Consider the following 21,650-nt stretch of genomic DNA (forward strand, 5'->3'; position numbering starts at 1 on the left):
TGACCTGCCCACTGTGGGAAGCCAGATGCTGGACTGTTCCACTGCCCTGGCCACAGCTGTCCCTGTAGTTAGTTCACCTGGGTGCTCAGAAGCTGGTGTGTGGTGACGTTCCCGAGTGGGGATGGCACCCCGCTTCTGCCACTGTGACTGGAGGGCAGCTATAGGCAAGAGTGCAGACTGGGGCTTGCACTGTAGGAAACTCAGTTTTTCCTTTCATTGTCCCTATGTCCCGCAGGTCTCCATGTGACTTAGTGGGTTGTTAGCACTGAAAGAGCTCTGGACAACATCTGGTCTGGGGTGTCCAGACAGGGCTCTGGAGGTCTGCATCAGGCAGGAGTGTTAGAAGTCACTCGGGTGAGGTTCTCCAAACCTTGACCCCCCAGCTCCACTCATTCAAACAGCTCCCTTCCCTTCTTCCTTTTTCCTAAATGAAGATACCAGGAAACAAACGCTTTCTGTTGTGTATAAATTGAATTAACAGCTTATAATTTCCAGGGTGCATCACTGACATCAGCATATGTGTACCTTGTATGCAGTCACTGAAAGTCTACTCTGCCCTCTCCATACATCTGCCCCCCTTTTCCTAATTGACCCAGCTCCCTGCCACTTTTTTTTAAGTTAAAGATGACATTGTTCTAGCATAACTGTTTCCCTTTTTACAGGCAAGACTGTGGAGGCTGCAGGAGGTTGCAGGCCTGCCCAGAGCTGACAGCTTATAGCAGCAGAGCTAGCGCTGAGCACTGGCCTGCTGAGTGTCAGCTCTGGCCTTTCCCAGAGCACCTTGTGCTCCCTCCTCTGGCCTGGCTTCCGTCTGCTCACCCAGGACCCATCTAGTGCCACGTTCTCTCCCAGCCGTGCGCAGCTCGTTTACCATACAGCCCTTCTGCTTCTCTTTCTGGCTCTCACTTTTTGAAAGAGAGCCACTTGTCTCTCTCCAGATCTGGGATCAGATGAGATGCTGGCAGACCCAGTGCTGCTGACCGTTTGCTGTGCCCACCTTGGAGCTCCCATTCTAACTTTTGGACACTTCACCCTGATCCCAGGCCCTGTGCTGCTTTCTCTCCACGCCTTCTTAGGCTCTGAGTGAAGATACAGGTTGGGTGCACGATGATGCAGGTCCCTTGACCAGGCCCTGTCCTAGCTGCCTGCAGCAGCCCTGGTCTGGCTCACTACGGGGTCCAATTCAGAGGGCTCTTTTGTTTGCCTCACTCAGAGCAGCTCCAGCTCACCGTTCCCACATGCCAAAGTCTCCCCGCCATTCACTGGGAAGGCTGAAAAGCCCTCAGCTAATTGCGTTGGGCTGAAAATTACCACTTCCCTATGTTCCCCTGCTGCTGAGGACATTTGTGTCACTGCTGTATTTAGGGGAACAAAGGCCCCCTGTGGGGAGAGCCCAGGTACGAATGTGGGGTGGGGGGAGTAATTGCAGTCTCTCCAGGTGAAAGCCACTGTTAAACTTCAGTAAGTCAATTAGGCTGGGGGGGAGGGCAAAGACCCCCACAATAAACTGTTCCCACCAAGCAATTAAAGAAAATCATTTTAGCTTTGAGCAGAGAAACTGCTTATTAGAAATTTTGTAGGGACCCCCTCCTCCTTCCTAGTCCCAGCCCCCCCTTAGGGATGAAACAACAAAACGCCTTCCTCAATAGCAGTATTTCTCCTCCTTCCACTCATTGTGTGGCCTGAAAGCACTTTCTGTGGGAGGGCGGAGGGAGGGACGGAGACAGGCCAAAGCGGGACTTAACACCTGAGCTGACACAAGGGCTTGGCAAGACAGAGTGAAGAAACACGAGTGTGCAGTGCTTGCACAGCGTGCGTGTGTGTGTGCGTGTGCGTGTGTGTGTGATACAAGCCTCTCCTCACCAAGCAGTGGGTGCACCTGTGTGAGTGAGCAAAGCATCCTGGGCATCCCCTCTCAGGGAGCCAGCACGGGCTGTGTGTGTGCACACTTGCTTATATGTGACTTCTCAGTGGAGCATGGCCAGGCCATTCCCTTCTTAGAACTGTGACTAGGTACATGTGCTCTCTCCTCCCAGAAGTCAAGCCACAGCACAGCTCAGACAGCCAGCAGCTCAGGTCTGAGTAGCCAATAGCCACCCACTGATGCTGGGCTGGGTGTGGTCAGCAGGAATGATGGGTGGACATGCTTACCTCCAGAGTGTCCTTCCCCATGTTGCTTGGGTGGGAACGAAGGGTGGAGACTCTTCAGGAAAGAAATCAGTGACCTGGGCTGGCACACAATTTCTTGCCATCTGACTTGGTATCAAAGGTGTATGTATGGTAAGAACGTCTAGTTGGCAACCTCTGGCAAGAATATATTGGAAAAATAAGGTGGCCTTGTTCTCTCTTACCCAGGGTGGATGGACAGTGGGAAGGAGATGGACTTATGCATCAGAGGCTGTAGTCAGGTAACTTGCAGGTGCAGACACGTGTGTGTGTGTGCCCATAGGTGGTTCAAGTCCAAGACCCCACCCTGCCCTGATCCTTGGAGCATTCAGGGAGGCCCTAGTGGCACTGATGGTGGGCATGACATTGAGTCAGCCTTTGCCCTGGCCCGGGTGCTGCCCTGTGGTACATGATGTGTTTGGCTTTTATCCCAGTGTTCCAAAGAAGGGAAACTAAACATTGAGAGGGTTGGCTTTTCCCAGAAAACAAATATGCCAAGTTATTTGCCTACCAAGTAGCCATAGGAGGTAGCATTTGATGCCGACAGACTGGCAGTGGGGTGGTGAGCCAGTTGACAAGAGTCCTGAGCAGGAGCATGGAGGGGGAGATTCAGGCTGGTTGGGAACTAGGGGTCTGGGGATATGGATGGAGCTCAGAGAGGAGCCCCAGGGTCTGCTCACTGTGGCAGACTCTGTTCTGTGGCTCACTGTGTTCTAAGGAGATGGACCTGTTAAATGCTTGCTGTCCTGTATTGCCTCAACATTTTTATAGGTATAGCAATAGATACATTCACATATGTGGCAGTGATCTCACAGAGGTTTTCGGGGAGGCAGGGGTAAAACTGGCACCTTGCATACATGCAATTTCACCACTCCTGGGCAGAATTTTCTATTCATATAGAGAGACAGTGAGGCACAGAGAAGGAGAGACACCACAGCACCAGATCAACCCCCCAACGCTATGGCACTCCTGCATGGTGCTAAGGTTTGCATGTGGGTCACATGCTTGGCAAGACACATGCCTGACATTACAAACTATCCCTCCAGCCCTGAACTAGTCTTTATATAATATATGACGTTATTTTATTACCAGAGTATGGCATCCCATGAATGGCTTGACTTCCTCATACCTGATGTCTGACTTAATGACTTCTGGCAGATGATCAGGTTCAGTAAAAAGGAGTGTGACAGGATTTGGGAGGACTGTTCTAAATGGGATGGGGGTTATTTATTTATTTAAGAAAGACATTTACATGGTGTATGTTAGTTTTCACCTTGGTTTCTCCTGAATTTTCTAGTGTGACACTCTGAAGGATTTAACAATGGAATATTTGAATTTGCTCATATGGTCATATTTTGTGTTTTCATCATTTTTTTTGTCCATTCATGGGGTAGGAAAGGGAAGAAACAAGGGTTGCAACAGAAGTGTTGCTTGGGTTTGCAAAGTTTTTATTTTGTGCATGTGTGCTTTTAAGCTTTTAATTCTGAAAAATTCCAAACATACATAAAAAGAAAAGGATGAAAGTGACTTGGCTGCATCATCTGTCACCCCATTGGTCACCAGGATTGATGTGAGGCTGCTAGGCAAGTGTCCCCTTCATTACTCACTGCTCCATGTGTGTGCTTGGCCAAAGGGGATGCCCTTCCCCGAGTAGAGACAGACTAGTCTTCAGTCGAGGTTGTATGAGAAGTTTCTCACCCCTGCTAAATTCTCAAAACAAGCTCTCCTGGTCCATCAAAAAGGTAAAAATTAGCCCCTGTATTTTCATATTTTCATTATTTTAACAATTATTTTGTGAGTCTCCAATTCAAATAAGATAGATACCTGGAATGGGTGATATTTTTTTTTAAGAGACAGAGAGAATGTTAGAGACCACAACATTGAACTTCCTTCAGTGTGGTGGGGGCTGGGTTCAAATCTGGACTATGCACATGGCAAAGCAGTGCACTACCCAGAGAGTTTCTGCTAGCTCTGAGTAAGGCTCCCTAAAGAAGTTCTGTCTCTCAGATGCCTGACATGGTTGTTGAGAATAGTAAGGCCTTAGAGTGACCACACTGTCCCATCTGAGGGAACTTTACTGTTTCCAGAAGATCCTTTACTTTCTTCAGTCCATCCAGAGGGATTTAAGAGACCAGATTTCTAAGGGGCAGGGCTTGGAAACTAAAATCCATCCCTCAGGCAGTATCCTTTTAAGTTGCTATTCAGGTCTCCTCCCTTTTCTATTAGAAGTGGGAGAGCAGACTTTTCTCCCAAAGTAAAACAAAGTTGTTTTCTCTTGCCTTTGTCCTTGGTGTAAGAAACCACTTCCTACCCCTTCTGAAGTCCTGGTCACTCTATGTATGCATCCCTTTTCTATCTGCTCTCCTCATAGACGCATATGTGATTGATTCCATGGCTTCAGTGTCTATTCGTGGCCAGGTCTCAAGGTGTCTAGATGACTCTAGGGAAAGTCCCGTGCTCATCTGTCAGTGATTCTGAAGGTTATGAAGCCCAGCAACTACTGACCAGAGGCTTTGTAATAGGACAAATGGGTTGTAAGTGACAGAAACAAAATTCACAGTAATTTAAGTAAACCTAGGAATGTTTGGTTTCTGAAATCTAAGAAGAAAGCTGAGCAGCCAGGCCAGATCAAGAATACAGATACAGCTGGGCTCAGGAGGAGTGGTACCCACAGGCCACAGTGTGCCCAGGACTTTTTTTCTAGGGATTTCTATCTCTTTCTTCCTGGATCTCAACTTCCTTTTCCTCCAGCTGACTAGCTTATTCTAGAGGCTTCCAAGAGCTCCTGAGTTTGTCAGTTTAGCCCACATTATAGAGAGTGACTGGCTTCTAAAATCCTAGGGCAGAGACTCACTAGCTTAGCTTGGAGTAGCTACCCACCCCTTGGTCAGTTGACTGTGGCCAGGAAGGGAGAGTGTGCAAGAACATGGGATGTCTCAGAAGAATTGTGTAGAGGAAGATTGTAACCACGCAGAAACCCTCCAGGTGGAAGGTGATTGCCAGAAGGTCCAGGGCGAAGCCAGAGGCTGATGCACAAGGTATCAGACTCCTACCGATGGGCCAGGTGGTGGCGCATCTGGTTGAGCGTGCGTGTTACAGAGTCTTACTGAACTCAGCGTGCCACCCATCCGCAACTCTTCTTTCAGGCAGCTTCCAACATGAGCATTTTCATTTAAATTTCTCATGCTTGCCTTTTGTTTTATACAAGTAACATAGATAAATCCCAACTGTAAAAAGGCCATGGCAATTTAAAGTGTATAGAAGTGGGCAGAGAACTGGTTCAGCAGTAGAGTGCATGTCTCTAATGCATGAATCTCTGGATAGGGTGTGTCCAAACAGTGCTCTCTCTGGTCTCTCTCTGACGCCCACACACAAAAAGTCTTTACACAGTATATAGAAGGGCTGCTGGAAAGTTAGCTAACTTAGATAGGGTACTGCTTTGCGATATGTGCAACCCAGACTCCAGCCCAGTCCCCACTGCTCTGAAGAAAGCTTGCACATACACTTTCTCTGCCTCTTTGTCTTTATATGAAAACATCATCCCAGAGCAATGAAATTCCAATAGTAATAATAATAATAATATTAATATTATATAATAAATAAATATATAAGGTGAAAATCCCCTTCTGTTTCCTGTGACCCTTTACCCTATATTGCATATTTTGTAAGAAGTCTGGTATGTGTGCCTGCAGATCTTTTAATTTAAAACAATTACCAGACGCCATATAATTTTAAGAATATTTGCGCGCGCACACACACGCACAGGTTGCTGCTGCTTGGATTGAAACTCTGTTATGCACTTGCTCAGTGACTTATACTTTTTTCCCCATGTGACTTGGGTTTTTGTCAGAACATATAGCTCTACAACATTCTTTTCTTGTTGCATTCTTGTTCAGAGTACTGTAGCAGCATCACAGTTTTCTTTTCTTCCTTTTTTTTTTTTTTTTTTTGCCTCCAGAGTTATCACTGGGGTCGGTGCCTGCACTAAAAATCCACTGCTCTTGGAAGGTATTTTTTCCCCTATTGTTGCTCTTGTTGTTATTGTTGTTGTTGGATAGGACAGAGAGAAATCAAGAAAGGAAGGGAAGACGGAGAGGGGGAGAGAAAGACAGACACCTGCAGACCTGCTTCACCACTTGCGAAGCAGCTCCCCCGCAGGTGGGGAGCTGAGGGCTCGAACTGGGATCCTTATGCTGGTCCTTGTGCTTTGTGCCACCTGCGCTTAACCCTCTGCACTACAATCTGACTCCCTGATTCACAGTTTTCCTTGCCATTCTAGACACTTAGGTTGTTTCTGTAATTTACTGTTATAAATACTGTCTCTGGAAACATTAGTCTATTTATATATATTGTTGGGCCTTTTTTTTTTTTTCTGGTAAGGATACTTGGAAAAAACTTGCTAGACTTAAATGTAAGTACATTTAAAAGTTTTAAAAATGCTCTCATGTTGGACTTTTGAGATTATATAACCATAAACAGTATATACAAGTTCCTATTTACTTTCATCAATACTAGGTAATACCATTTTTTAAAGCATTTTGCCAATGATAGGTGAAAAATGATACCTAACTTTGGGAGTGAGTATAGAATAAAGATTTAAGAGTTGAACTCTGGAGCCCAACTAGCTGAGGTTAAATCATGAGTCCTAACTATTTTCTGAACCTGGTGAGCTATTTAACCTCTCTGTTCCTTAATGTCTTCATTTGTAAAAGGGGGTAATATTGGCAATGTATAACTCATAGTAGCTTTTAAAAAATACTATTACTTACTTATTGTTGAGAGACAGAGAAATTGAGAGGGGAGGGGGAGGTAGAGAGGGAGAGAAACAGAGAGAGACACCTTCAGCCCTGCTTCACCACTTGTGAAGATTTCCCCCTGCAGGTGGGGATCAGAGGCTTGAACCTGAGTCCTTGTGCAAGTAATCTGAGCACTTAACCAGGTTCACCACCACCTGTTCCCCCTCACACTAACTTTTAAGAACTTTTTATTGTGGATAATTTAAAAATATACAAAAATAATTATAATTTTCTTTTACCAATTTTGTTTCAATATCCCCCATACACTTTTCCTTTCATGTTATTTTGAAGCAAATAGAAGGTACATATATAGTCTCTTGAAATAATATGTTTCAATATATTTTCTAAAAGTCAGTGATACTTACAAAATACAATTACAATACTATTATACACCTAGAAGAGTATCATCATGTTATGTAGGAGTATTTTGAGGGTTAAATGAAATAATATATATAAAGTATTCAGAATAGTACCTGGCATATAGTCAAACGTATATAAATGTTTGCAATTATTTTCAGAATTATAAGTCTTGATTAACAGCAAGTTTGATATTGCCTCATATATTTTTACCATGTTTTTTCATATATTTTTACCATATTTTTATTTTTTTCTATAAATTACTTACTGTGTGTGTGTGTGTGCATGTGCATGCACACTCTGCCACTGGGGTTTCACTAGTCCAGACTGACTTTTTCAAAGGGAGAGAGGGAAAGATACCACAACATCAGAGCTTTCTTTAGTGTGGTGGGGTCAGGCTTGAACCTGGCTGGCATGTCAAAGCAGGCATCCTCCCAGATGAGCTATCTTGATGGCTTATATCTTTATATGGTCTGGGTGTTAATTTTTTTGATTATGTAATTTGTACTTAGTGATTTATTTCAACCTTTTATTTACAGTGCAGTCTGTTGTAAAGAAGTTTTGGTTACTTGGAAATTAGTTCTGACATCTTTATCTTTTTGCTTCAGAATTTTATTTTAAGAACGTCTCTACAGGGTATGAGACAGCTCACCCAGTAGAGCATACCCCTTCCATACATGAGCACCTGGGTTCAAGTCCTAGCACCACACAGGAGCACCTTGGACTGTATAAAAAGAATGTCTTTCCTTATGGTTGAAGTGGTAGCTTAGCAGGTATGTTTTATATGCATGAAGCCCCAAGTTTGTTTCCTGGTACCACATACAACCAAGTCATACTCTGATATTTCTCTCTCTCTGCCTCCTCCCTCCCTCCCTCATAAATTAATCTTAAAAAAAATTTTTTCCCCCAAGGGCCAGGCAGTAGCGCAGCAGGTTAAGTGCACATGGCACAAAGCACAGGGACTGGCGTGGGGATCCCAGTTCAGGCCCTCAGTTCCCCACCTGTAGGAGGCTGCTTTACAAGAGGTGAATGAAGCAGTTCTGCAGGTGTCTATCTTTCTCTCCCCCTCTCTGTCTTCCCCTCCTCTCTTGATTTCTCACTGTCCTATCCAACAACAATGACAGCAATAACACTAATAATAACAGCAATGATAAACAAGGACAACAAAAAGGGAAAAAATGGCCTTCAGGAACAGTGGATTCATAGTGCAAGCACCAAGTGCCAGTGATAAACCTGGAGGGGAAAAAAAATCTTTCCTACGCCAAGATTAGAAACTGCCCTATATCTTCTAATAGCTACCCCAGAGGCAGTGCTATTAGCAGTCAGAGCCAGGAGCCAGGGCCCTACACACCTAAGGTACACAGCATCCAACCCTGGTATTTGTTGTAATTATGTTTCAGTTGAATCTCTGGATTTTATATGTATTCATTTATTCTTTAAGTCCCTTGTTGGATACATGGCTATGTGAATATAGTATCACTGTTTCTCAGAAAGTCTGCTCCAGTTTTTCTTTGGCACTGAAGCATAGTGCTGGGTCTTCCTCTCAGGAACAGACAAGGTGGTTCTTTTGTTAGGAGTCTATGCAGATGGGGAAGTGAATGGAGAAACTCTCCTTCCAACAGCCCCGAATGCGTCTTGCTAAATCCAGCAAGTGGACATGTTATTACTTTGCACTGTTTTTGTTTTGAATATACTTCTTTTTTTCTTTATTAGTTCAGCTCTGTAATGCAGTGAGTGCATTTGGGAAGAGTAGCCTCTTGTCTGGGATAATATTCTTGGCCAGGCTGACTTCTTACCACTCATTGGCCCACATGGAAAAATATGTTTCCTGTTTCTGTGGAGTCATTTCCTGGCTGTACCTGTAAAACTGTACTTGTTCCTGGGGCGAGTTGTTTGGTAAGGTTGCAGCCAGAGTGTGAGTATTGGGAGCTCCAGCTTCTGTGCACTCAGTCCACAGCCTGTCCTTCTAGGTAAATACTTGAATCATCCTGTCGCGATGCACTTGGGCTAAGAGGCGCTGTGTGTGCGTGCTTGCGTGTGTGTGTGTGTGTGTGTGTGTATAAGACAGAGAGAGGGAAGAGGAAGAGAAGGAGGAGAAACAGTGTGGGAGGGAGAGAAACTGGAGAGGTCTGCTGTGGGAGCTCAGGATTTGGCTGTAGTGCCCACTAGACAACATCTACTTGGCATCCCCACCCTTTCAGCCTGGGGTTTCCTCTCCTAACCTTCAACTACTGGTCAGCTCCAGAGATTCACCCTAGATGTGCCAGGGTCAAGCTGCTGGCATTTGCTCCAGGAGGCAGCTCACTGTTGGGTCCATTTATTCTCGGCCATGAGTCAGTGGGCATGAGTATTTGGTTATGTTACGCTGTCTTACAATATGTTAATGCTATGTATCCCCTTTATTTTTTTTTTCAAAGATTTATTTACCAGTGTAAGAGAGAGAGTGAGAGAATCACTGTGAGGGAGTAGAGAGAACATCACTCTGGTACATGTGATACTGGGGATCAAACTTAGGACCTCATGCTTTTAATTCCAGCACTTTAGTCATTGTGCCACAATGCAGGCCATCATGTCTCCCCCCCCTTAAAAGATAATACATGTTCATTAAAGACAATTTGGAAAATATAGGAAGTTTTTAAATTAACTTCTTTATTGTGGAATTAATGGTTTACAGTTAAATACAATAGTTTGTATATGCATAACATTTCCCAGTTTTCCACATAACAACTCAACCCTCCACTAGGTCTTCCTCTGCCATCATGTTCCAGGACCTGAACCCTCCCCCCACCCACCCCAGAGTCTTTTATACTTTGGTGCAAGGAAGTTTTAAAGAAGAAAAAAAATCATTAGTAATTGTATTGCCCAAGACCAGTTATTTTTAACATTTTAATATATTTCTTTTTCTATGTATGGCCTATTTTTTAAAATTATTGTACTAGTGTCTGTACCTTACCTTTCTATTTCTTTATTTTCTTTCTTTCTTTTTTTAAAGATTTAATTTTTTTATTCAGGAGAAAGATAAGAGGAGAGACAGAAAGAACCAGCCATCACTCTAGTACATGTGTTGCCAGGGATTGAACTCAGGACCTCATGCTTGAGAGCCCAGTGCTTTATCCACTGCACCACCCCCCAGACCACCCTTTCTATTTCTTATAGTAGTGTATCATTTTCCTGTATTCTTTAAAAATATCATTTTTCAGGCCATGGGATACCTAGTTGACTGCATGTTACAAGTGCAAGGACTTGGTTCAGGTTTTCCTTTCTCACCTGTGAGGGGTAGGGGAAGCTTCACAAGTGGTAAAGCAGTGCAGCAGCTGGCGCTCTTTCTCTCTTCCTATCTCTCCACCCCCTCTCAATTTCTCTTTCTTATCAAATGAAAATAAATAAATAATTAAAATGGAATATAGTTTTTCATTGGCTGTAATGCTTCTTTAAGTAGATGGGCATTTCTTGAACATACTTTTGGTCTTGACCCCTTGAAGGCAAGGCACACTTTCTTTTTCCTATTAACCCATTTTGGTTCAGTCATCCAGGAAGTTGACTAGTCCTCTCTTGAATTTATATTTCTGTCTATACCATCTCTTTGAGGTAATGGTATGTCAGTTACTATGAGCAATAAAACTAATTTTTATTTGTCTTCAACATTTTACATTCAAACTTGAAGCTAGCTGCCTGGTCCTGTTACCCTTTGGTTTGATGAGCAAGGCTGTACTTGCTTCCCTCCTCTCCCTGTTCTCACAGCTGTGGTTCTCCCAGTGTTTCTAGACAGTGGCCCCAGCTCGCGTGTTCCTGGCCTCATCATTCACGGGACTGAGTCTGAGTCTCCTGGACTATGTGCAGCATTGAATTAGGCATTTTCCTTGCTGCCAGGTGAGACATTTGCTAGGGAGTGATTAACATTTTTTTTTAATTTTTTAAAAAATTTATTTTCCCTTTTGTTGCCCTTGTTGTTTAACATTGTTGTGGTTATTGATGTCATTCTTGGTGGATAGGACAGAGAAGAATGGAGAGAGGAGGGGAAGACAGAGAGGGGGAGAGAAAGATAGACACCTGCAGACCTGCTTCACCGCTTGTGAAGCAACTCCCCTGCAAGTGGGGAGCTGGGGGCTCGAACCAGGATCCTTACACCAATCCTTGCGCTTTGTGCCATGTGCATTTAACCCGCTGCGCCACTGCCCGACTCCCTCTTTTTAAAAAATATTTATTTTTCCCTTTTGTTGCCCTTGTTGTTTTCATTGTTGTAGTTATTATTGTTGTTCTTGGTGTCATTGTTGTTAGATAGGACAGAGAGAAATGGAGGGAGGAGGGGAAGACAGAAAGGGAGAAAGACAAACACCTGCTGACCTGCTTCACCGCCTGTGAAATGACTCCCCTGCAGGGGGCTCGAACCAGGATCCTTACGCCTGTCCTTGCGCTTTGCGCCACCTGTGCTTAACCCGCTGCACTATCGCCCGACTCCCGAGATTGACATTTCTTTGTCTCTTTTTTCCTTCTCAAACCCATCTATGCCCTATCCCCTTGGCTGGATCTTGGGGACTGATTGCCTCACACTTTCACCTGCCCTGCCTGGATCTCTCTTCTCCTGACTTCTGCTGATTTCCTGTGGCCACTGCTGGTGCATCCCTTGCAGAGCTGTCACTGTGCACCCGGCCTTTGAGATGCTTTTCTGCTTTGGGATTTAGCCACAATAATGATGTAATGATGCAGGTTAGCAGATGGTGGCAGCAGCAATGAGACCTGACATGTTCTAATGACTCCCTCCTTCCCACCCTTGCCAACCTAGCCAACAGAGGGGCAGGGGTTTCCTTGGGGCATTTTAGGAGGGGGCTCAGGGAAACTGGGGGGCCCCAGGTGCCGATGAGGCTTGTGACCTTTGCTGCTATAATATCAGTGTTTCACAAGCAGGGTGAGTTTGGGAGCCCACTTGCAGCCCATCAAAAATTGATTTAATTGCAATTTTTCCTCCAATTAGAACCACTGAAGCCTGACTAATTGGAGTAATAGAGAGTAATAAGGCTCAGATAAAAAGCCTTCCTCGGCGGCCTTTGTATCTCGTGTCAGTGCCTGTCAGAGGTCAGAGAGCTTGCATATTCTATTAGGCAGCCCAGCCTTCATTTGTACAAATTAGTTTACCCAACAGTAATTAAAATGCCAGTGCGGGTTGAAAAGAACTGAATACACTTGATGGGCATGTTGGTGAATGATGTGACAGCTCTGGTGGCCTCCCTTGCCAAAGTGTGTCAGCCCCTGCTTGGGGGAAGCCAGAGCCTGGGCCAGCTGGGCGGCTCCAGGCCAGCCATAGGGCACAGCTGCTGAGCACGCCACTTCTGCCACTCCCTCTGAGCCACTCCCCACTCCTCAACCTAGGGGGATTTGTTCATCCATTCATTCAGCCAGTTGGGTTTTCAGTCTGTGTTAGGCATTGCAGTAGGTGCTGGGGAAAGGGAGCTTTCAGGGAAAGAAGTGGAAGTCATTTGGGCTCTGGAAGGCTCCCCAGGTTCAAGTTACAGTCCTGCTAATTGCTCCCTGTAAAGCAAGAGCAAGTTACACAGCCACTCTTTGCCTCAGTTTTCTCATCTGTAAAATAGGAAAAGTGGTACCTACTGCATAGGTTATGAGGATAATGCTTTTTTAAAAAATTTATTTATAGGGAGTCGGGCGGTAGCGCAGCGGGTTAAGCGCAGGTGGCGCTAAGCACAAGGACCAGCGGAAGGATCCCGGTTCGAGTCCCCGGCTCCCCACCTGCAGGGGAGTCACTTCACAGGCGGTGAAGCAGGTCTGCAGGTGTCTGTCTTTCTCTCCCCCTCTCTGTCTTCCCCTCCTCTCTCCATTTCTCTCTGTCCTATCCAACAACAATGACATCAGTAATAACTACAACAACAAAACAACAAGGGCAACAAAAGGAATAAATAAATAAATAAATAAATTTATAAAAAGGAAATACTGACAAAAGCCATAGGATAAGAGGGGTACAACTCCACACAATTCCTACCACCAAAACTTCGTATCCCATCCCCTCCCCTGATAGCTTTCCTATTCTTTATCCCTCTGGGAGCATGGACCAAGGGACATTATGGGGTGCAAGAGGTGAAAGGTCTGGCTTCTGTAATTGCTTCCCCACAGAACATGGACATTGACAGGTCGATCGATACTCCCAGCCTGTCTCTCTCTCTCTAGTGGGATGGGGTTCTGGGGAAGTGGGGCTGCAGCACACATTGGTGGGGTCGTCTGCCCAGGGAAGTCCAGTTGGCATCATGTTAGCATCAGGAACCTGGTGGCTGAAAAAAAGAGTTAACAAATAGAGCAAAACAAATTGTTGACTAATCATGAACCTAAAGACTGGAATAGTTCAGATGAAGAGTTGGGGGGGTCTCTGTTTTGTAAATAGTCCTATTTTAGTTACATTCCAAAGCACCTATGACTATACTAGTTTTTTTTTTTTTTTTTCCCCTGACCCTGACATCTTATATGAAGGTGGATCCAAACTATTGTCTGAGGAGATGATGTCATGGGTGGAAAAAGGACCAGACAGCTGGATCAGGGAAGAGAGTAGAGTTCCCAAATATGGGAAAGGTGTATAAGTATTGTTGACTGTAAACCCCATCAATTTTATCTGATCTGGGGCTCATATTCAGCTTAGGAGTCCATGTGACCTCTGTATCCCTGTAGATCTGAGCTCACATTCTGTGGTCATGAGTAGGAACATTCCAAGCTGCTCCAATATTGACCCATCTTACTCAGGTGTAGCATAGAGTATGTTGTCCAGCCTCCCTTCAGAGGATGGAACATTCTCTACTGTGTTGATCCATGTTGAGAGCAAGGTTCTATGGGGACCCACAAAGGGATCTATTGTGTTGTTCCTGATTAGAGATGACTGCTAACAGTGGAGAGAAGGATCTATTCGAGGTCTAGGCCCATAATGTTTGTTTGAGAATCTCAGGACTCCCCAACTAGGGCCCCAGGTGATGGGGTAGCCTGATAGTGACTAAAGAGTCAGCATTAAAATATGCCAGTCGGGAGTTGGGCGGTAGTGTAGCGGCTTAAGTGCAGGTGGTGCGAAGCTCAAGGACCAGTGTAAGGATTCCAGTTTGAGACCCCGGCTCCCCACCTGCAGGGGAATCGCTTCACAAGCAGTGAAGCAGGTCTGCAGGTGTCTGTCTTTCTCTCCCCGTCTTCCCCTCCTCTCTCCATTTCTCTCTGTCCTAACAATGACAATGACGTCAATAACAATAATAACTACAACAATGAAAACAACAAGGGCAACAAAAGGGAAAATAAATAAATATTAAAAAATTAAAAATAACATGCCAGTCTCTTGCCGTTATTCCGCTTTTGCAGTCCTTACTTTGATAAGGTTAGCTAAGACCTGTGGGCATTGAGGAGTGGAGTGGGGAGCAGTATGGCCACAGCCAGGGGCAGCAGTTTGAGATGTACCCACAAGAGTCCTGGGAGGCCCCCATGGTTTGGCATAAGTCTTCGGGGCCAGGGGGAGTTCCTATCAGAACCTGGCTCCAGATATACTTGGGAGTGCTCATGTGTTTTGTTTTGTTGCTTTTTTCTGCTTTTGCTTTTGTTGTTGTCACCAGTTACTGCTGGGGCTTGCTGCCGTCACTACAAATTCACTCCTCTGGGAGGCTATTTTTTCCTTTTTTCTTTCTAATTTTTTTTTTAATCTATATTTATTTATTTATTTTCCCTTTTGTTGCCCTTATTGTCTTTTCTTTTATTGTTGTTATAGTTATTGTTGTTGTTGTTATTGATGTCGTCGTTGTTGGATAGGACAGAGAGAAATGGAGAGAGGAGGGGAAGACAGAGACGGGGAGAGAAAGATAGACACCTGCAGACCTGCTTCACTGCCTGTGAAGCGACTCCCCTGCACATGGGGAGCCAGGGGCTTGAACTGGGATCCTTACACCAGTCCTTGCACTTCACACCACATGCACTTCACCCACTGCGCTACCGCCCTACTCCCCTCTTTCTAATTTTTATTAGATAGGACAAAGAAGTTGAGACACAAGAGGAAGACAGAGAGTGGGAGAGAAAGACAAATAACTTCAGACCTGCTTCACTGCATGTGAAGCATCCTCTCTGCAGGTGGGAAGTAGGGGCTTGAACCCGGGTCATGTTTGGTAATATGTACACTTCACCCAGTATACCACCGCACAGCCCCCTACTCTCATGCTTTTTTACTGAATGTTGAGTTGATTAGACTCAAGTTTCTCACAATTGCCGGGGGCGGGGGGGGGGGGATTTATAGCGTTCCCTCCTTCTGTGCTGTTCTGCACAGTCAGAGAAGGAATAGGGGCAGCTTTGGGAAAGAACCTTGACGGGTGTCATGTCTAGGCAGTGAAGGAAGAGCCGGTAGGGTGTGGAGGTGCGTGGGGCTGCTGCTGATGGTAGAGAGATGGGGCTTAGCAGCTGGGTGGGCAGGACTAGAGAACAGGAGGCCCCAGCCCACTGGTGTGGTGAGGACCTGGACCCCCTCTGCCTCCCCTGCCTCTCTGGCTGCCTTGTTGCTAATTCAGGCCTAGGGCCAGTCAGGCTTGCCCAGGCCTCCTTAAGCCTTGTCTGTCTGGCTGGCCTACATTGCTTGGCCCCCATTCTAGGTCTAGAGGGGCCTGATTGCCCGCTCGAATGATTTCCAAGTGGCTATTATGTCCCCTCCCCCCAAGGTAATTGGCTTTGCCAGTTATTAGTGGATTACCCTCAAGAGACATGGGGGATAGGGAAAGCGATGGCAACACCTTCTGGTACTGGATTCAGTAGCTCAGGACTTCTGGTGGCTAGGGGCTGCCCTGCAGGCTGGGAGTCACTTGGGACACTGTGGTAGTGGCTGAGGTGGCAAGCACTCTTCTCTATGGGTGAGTGGTTGTTGATGCTTCTCAGGGGCAGGAGGGGGCAGGAGTGGCCAAGAGGAAGTCTTGGGGTTGACTCCTGGGCCTTTTTGTCAGTCCAGGGCTAAGAAATGGTGTCTGCTGTGCAGTCCTGATTGTAAGTCAGTGGCTTATCAGTCTGCCCCAAATGTTCCCCTGCACCCCTACTCCAGCCAGCTTCTCTACAGCCTCCCTCCCTGGGAGATACATCTCTCCACTGACACACACAGACTCCAGGAACCACAGGTGCAGCGTCAGGGCCAAGTGGATGAGCTGCTGCCCCACACTGCTAACGTGTCATTAGCCCATCCAGTCTCCTCCCCAGTTCCAACATGCAGGGACATAGTTCTGTCCTACCCTCAGGCTCCTGAATGACACAAGTGTTTTTAACCCCTTGCCTATCAGTTAGGTTTTCAAGTCGGGGTTCTTGTAGCACTCCCCACCCCCAAAATCCTCTAACAAAGGAGTGGTCTGGTCCATAGGGTCAAGTTCTAGTCCTGGCACTGTGGCCAGCCTTCCTGTCTGCACTGATCTGTCACACTGGGTCTGAGCTGCCACTTCAGATGAAACTGGGGGGGGGGGGGGGCACAGAGGTGGCAAGCTAGTTTCCCCAGTAGAGTGTGTGTGCACTACCTTGCACAAGGCCTGTGTTTGAACCCCAGCACCATGAACAAGCAGTACCAGGGGACCTAAATGGATGGTGGCGTATTTTAGTGCCTCAGTACCTGTCTGTCTCCCTCATGCACACTCTCTCTGTGTAAGGATACAGAATTAAAAACAAATGAGGCTGGGAAGGCTACTCATTGGTATCACATCTACATGAGGCCCTCACTTCACCCCCTGACACTATATTAAATGAAACTATGAAGATAAATTAACCTTTTTAGGGGTTAAAAGACTCTCTTGACATACTGACCAATGGAATAGAATTGAGAGCCCAGAAGTAAGCCCCGACACTTATAAACATCTAATCTTTGACAAGGGTGCTGACACTACTAAATGGGGAAAGGAGAGTCTCTTCAACAAATGGTATTGGACAAAATTGGGTTTAAATTGGTCCGGGGGGTACTGCAGTGGATAAAGCATTGGACTCTCAAACATGAGGTCCTGAGTTCAATCCTGGACAGCACATATACCAGAGTAATGTCTGGTTCTTTCTCTCTCCTACCTTTCTCATTAATAAATAATAAATTCTTTTTAAAAAATTTGGTTTAAACATGAGGAAGAATATTTTTTTTTTCCCTCCAGGGTTATTGCTGGGCTCGGTGCCTGCACCATGAATCCACCACTCCTGGAGGCCATTTTCCCCCCCTTTGTTGCCCTTGTTGTAGCCTTGTTGTGGTCATTATTATCGCCATTGTTGATGTTGTTCGTTGTTAGATAGGACAGAGAGAAATGGAGAGAGGAGGGGAAGACAGAGGGGGAGAGAAAGATAGACACCTGCAGACCTGCTTCACTGCATGTGAAGCAACTCCCCTGCAGGTGGGGAGCTGGGGGACTCGAACCGGGATCCTTTCGCCGGTCCTTGCGCTTTGCGCCACGTGCGCTTAACCCACTGCGCCACTGCTCGACTCCCGGAAGAATAAAATTTAACCACTGTATTTCACCAGATACAACAGTAAATTCCAAATGGATCATGGACTTGGATGATAGACCAGAAACTATCAAATACTTAAAGGAAAATATTGGCAGAACTCTTTTCTGTCTAAATTTTAAAGGCATCTTCAATGATAGGAATCTAGTTACAAAGAAGACTAAGATAAGAATAAACCAATGGGACTGCATCAAATTAAAAAGCTTATGCACAGCAAAAGATACCACCACCCAAATAAGGAGACCCCTCACTAAATGGGAGAAGATCTTTATGTGTCATACATCAGACAAGAGGCTAATAGCCAAAATATATAAAGAACTCACCAAACTCACCAACAAGAAAACAAATGACCCCATCCAAAAATGCGGAGAGGACATGAACAGAATATTCACCACAGAAGAGATCCAAAAGGCCGAAAAACATGAAAAAATGCTCCAAGTTATTGAATGTCAGAGAAATGCAAATATGAGACCATTTCACTCCTGTGAGAATATTGTACATCAGAAAGATAGCAGCAACATAAGCTAGAGAGTTGGTGGGGACAAAGTAACCCTCCCGTACTGCTGATGGGGATGTAAATTGGCCCAACTTCTGTGGAGAGCAGTCTGGAGAACTCTTAGAAAGCTAGAAATGGGGAGCTGGACAGTAGTACAGCAGGTTAAGCGCAGGTGGCACAAAGTGCAAGGACCAGCATAAGGATCCTGATTCAAGCCCCCGGCTCCCCATCTGCAGGGAAGTCACTTCACAAGCAGTGAAGCAGGTCTGCAAGTATCTGTCTTCCCCTCCTCTCTCCATTTCTCTCTGTCCTATCCAACAACAACAACATCAATAACAACAACAATAAAACAAGGACAACAAAAGGAAATAAATAAATATTTTTTTAAAAAAAAAGAAGGCTAGAAATGGACCTACCCTATGACCCTCTCCTGGGGATATATTCTAAGGAACCAAATAAACCCATCCAAAAAGATCTGTGTACACCTATGTTCATAGAAGCACAGTCTGTAATAGCCAGAACCTGCAAGCAACCCTGGTGTCCAACAGCAGTTGAGTGGCTGAGCAAGATGTGGTATATATACACAGTGGAATACTACTCAGATATTAAAAATAGTGATTTAACTGTGTCAGCCCATCTTGGATGGAGCTTGAAGAAACCATGTTAAGTGAAATAAGTCAGAAACAGAAGGATGAATAAGGGATGATCTCACTCACAGGCAGAAGTTGAAAAAAAAGATCAGAAAACACAAAGCAGAACTTGGACTGGAGTTGGTGTATTGCACCAAAGTAAAAGACTCTGGAGTGAGAGTTCAAGTCCTGGAACAAGATGGCAGAGGACCTAGTGGGGGTTGAATTGTTATGTGGAAAACTGAGAAATGTTATGCATGTACAAACTATTATATTTAGTATGGACTGTAAAACATTAATCCCCCCCCCAAAAAAAAAAAAAAGACCCTCTTCAACCAGGAGATAGTTCTCCTGGTAGAGCACATACTTTATCATGAGCAAGGTACCTGTGTTCCTGTCCTTGGAACTACATAGGAACATCATTCATTACTTCAGAGGGAGCTCTGTGAATAGTGGAGCAGTGCTGTGGTGTCTCTTCTGTGTTTCTTCATCTTTTTCTGTCTAAAGTTAAAAAGGGTAAAAAAAAACTTGGGAGATAGCACAGTGGTTGTGTACCAGATTTTCATGCTAGACGTCCTAGGTTCAATTCCTGGCACTATCTTAGCCAGAACTAAGCAGTACTCTGAGTTCTCTTTTATTCTTTCTCTGAGTCTCATTAAAATAAAATTAAAAGGAGGAAATCCACCAGGAGAGTGGAATTGAACAGGTACAAGGCCAAGGCTGGCAAAATGAGAAAGACAGAGACAGATTGTGGTATCCAGGGAGGTAACTCAATGGGTAGAGCGGGGGTAGATACCATAATGGTTACGGAAAGAGACTCTCATGTCTGAGGCTCCAAAGTTCCAGGTTCAATCCCCCACACCACATAAGCCAGAGCTGATCAGTGCTCTGGTACAAAAAACAAAAGGATTCCTTGCATGTGGGTTCTGTTCTTGGCACCACACATGATGGAACAGTGCTGCTCTGGTCTCTCTCACATTCATGCACAAAATACATGTTAAATGAGAGAGATTCTGGGAAATACAGCCAGAGTGTTCCTTCTTGGCTGCCTCTTGGCATTTCCTCTGAACTGGCTTCTGAATTCCACTTGACCCCCATGCCAGGCTACAGCAGCCCTGGTCCTTCCCGCCCCCACTCTCCATTCGAGGCAAGCGTGCGCCTTTTCTTGCTTTTGCATCCTGTTGCTTGCCTTCCTTAGTTTTGCCTTCCTGTGTGTTGCCTTTACACTTGCCCTGTGCTTGCACCATATTACCAGGTTCCCAGAGCACCTCAGCGCTGCCTTCACACCTCCTCATCCCTCTTCTCTGGGCTCGAGCACCACCTTCTGGCAGTCTCCCCTGTGCTGTGGCCCAATGCTGTTCATGCCACTCACTGGAGCCCATCAGGTCCCCCCCACCTCTCCTACTTGGTCTCAGAGCTGCCTCTGTTGGGATGACAGGCATAGGCCATGTCGCTTCATTTAGGGGGCAGCTTGGCTGCTATCGTGTCATGGGTACAGTGTTCTCTGGGTGCTCCCAGCTGTCTATCCACAGCTCCTCTGATGGCTTTCTTGGCTGCTCCTCTCACCCAGGCTTAACCCCAAGATCCCCTGGAGAATGAGCTCTGCACTTCCCAGTGTACAGCCATTTCTACCACAAGTTCCGACAAGCCAGATCTGACTCTGCTCTCCCTTTGTTTGGCAGCTCTTTTGTGACGGGGACAGCTTGTTGTGGACACTTCTCACCCCTAAGAATCTGGGACCTCAACAGGTAAGAGACTTCTGAAATCACCTGGCCTTCCGGTGGGGGTGGGAGCAGCTGGGAGACCAAGCCCCCATTTTCAGTTGGCTGTGAGCCATCCAGGAAGAGCCTGGGAAGGGCCCCTGGCCTGCAATTCAGGTGCCTTTTCATATGAAGCCATTTGGAGTTAAGTGAAGACACTGTTGAAGTGATTCATAATAGGGGCATCATTTCATGTAGCACTTGTAAGAAAGAGTGGTTTGGACTTAAGGCACTGACATTCCCTCAGGACCACTGACTATGTGGATCTGTCAACCCCCAGAGACGATTTGTCTTTTTCATTGTTTAAGTTAATCTTTTATTATTAATTTTAACTAGAGCATAACTCAGCTGCTGCTTATGTTGGTGCCTGGCATTGAACTTGGGAACTCAGAGTCTCAGGCATGAAAGTGTTTTCGCATAACCACTATACTATTACCCTAACCCATGATTTTTCTAAAGTAAAGAAAAATTGAAAAGTCAATGCCCAGGAGTACAATTGCTCAGTGTTGTGGTTATTTCAATGAGAGAGATATACAGATGGAAAGATACAAAAACCAGAGGATGGAGAGAGAGCATAATGGTCATGCAGACAGACTCTCATGCCTGAACCTGTTTTCTCCGGTTCAGTCCCCTGAACCACCATAAGCCAGAACTGAGCAGCATGGTTTTCTCCACAACATTCTCTTAGGAGATGAGACATTGTCCAATCACAGGGATAGGAAAGTCGGTGGAAATTCACTACTTCCTCAGACACATTATGTCTGACTGTTATTTCTCTAAGAGTTGGATGATGATGATAATGACTTTGTTTTTTACCAGAGTACTGCTCTGACTGATGGTGGTGCTGGGGATTGAACCTGGGACCTCTTTTTGCATAGCCATTATGCTATTTCCCTGGCCTTCTTGTGGGAGTTGGAATGCCTTCTCTCTGGTAAAGGTTGTTCTGCTTCTTGGACAAGCAGGTGAGCTCCTCCTCTGA

At 45.6% G+C, this 21,650-nt stretch overlaps 1 protein-coding gene across 1 annotated transcript in view; it reads left to right on the plus strand.

Annotated features, from left to right (window-relative positions):
* The window catches only part of FBXW4 (F-box and WD repeat domain containing 4), a 91,994-nt gene that overhangs the window by 60,033 nt on the left and 10,311 nt on the right, over positions 1–21,650 (plus strand). Inside the window, exon 6 of the mRNA XM_007533854.3 lies at positions 20,594–20,659. Coding sequence (XP_007533916.2) covers positions 20,594–20,659 — 66 coding nt within the window. The remainder of the gene's footprint in view (positions 1–20,593; positions 20,660–21,650) is intronic.

Source organism: Erinaceus europaeus, chromosome 14 (assembly GCF_950295315.1).
Source record: "Erinaceus europaeus chromosome 14, mEriEur2.1, whole genome shotgun sequence".
Classification (NCBI taxonomy): domain Eukaryota; kingdom Metazoa; phylum Chordata; class Mammalia; order Eulipotyphla; family Erinaceidae; genus Erinaceus; species Erinaceus europaeus.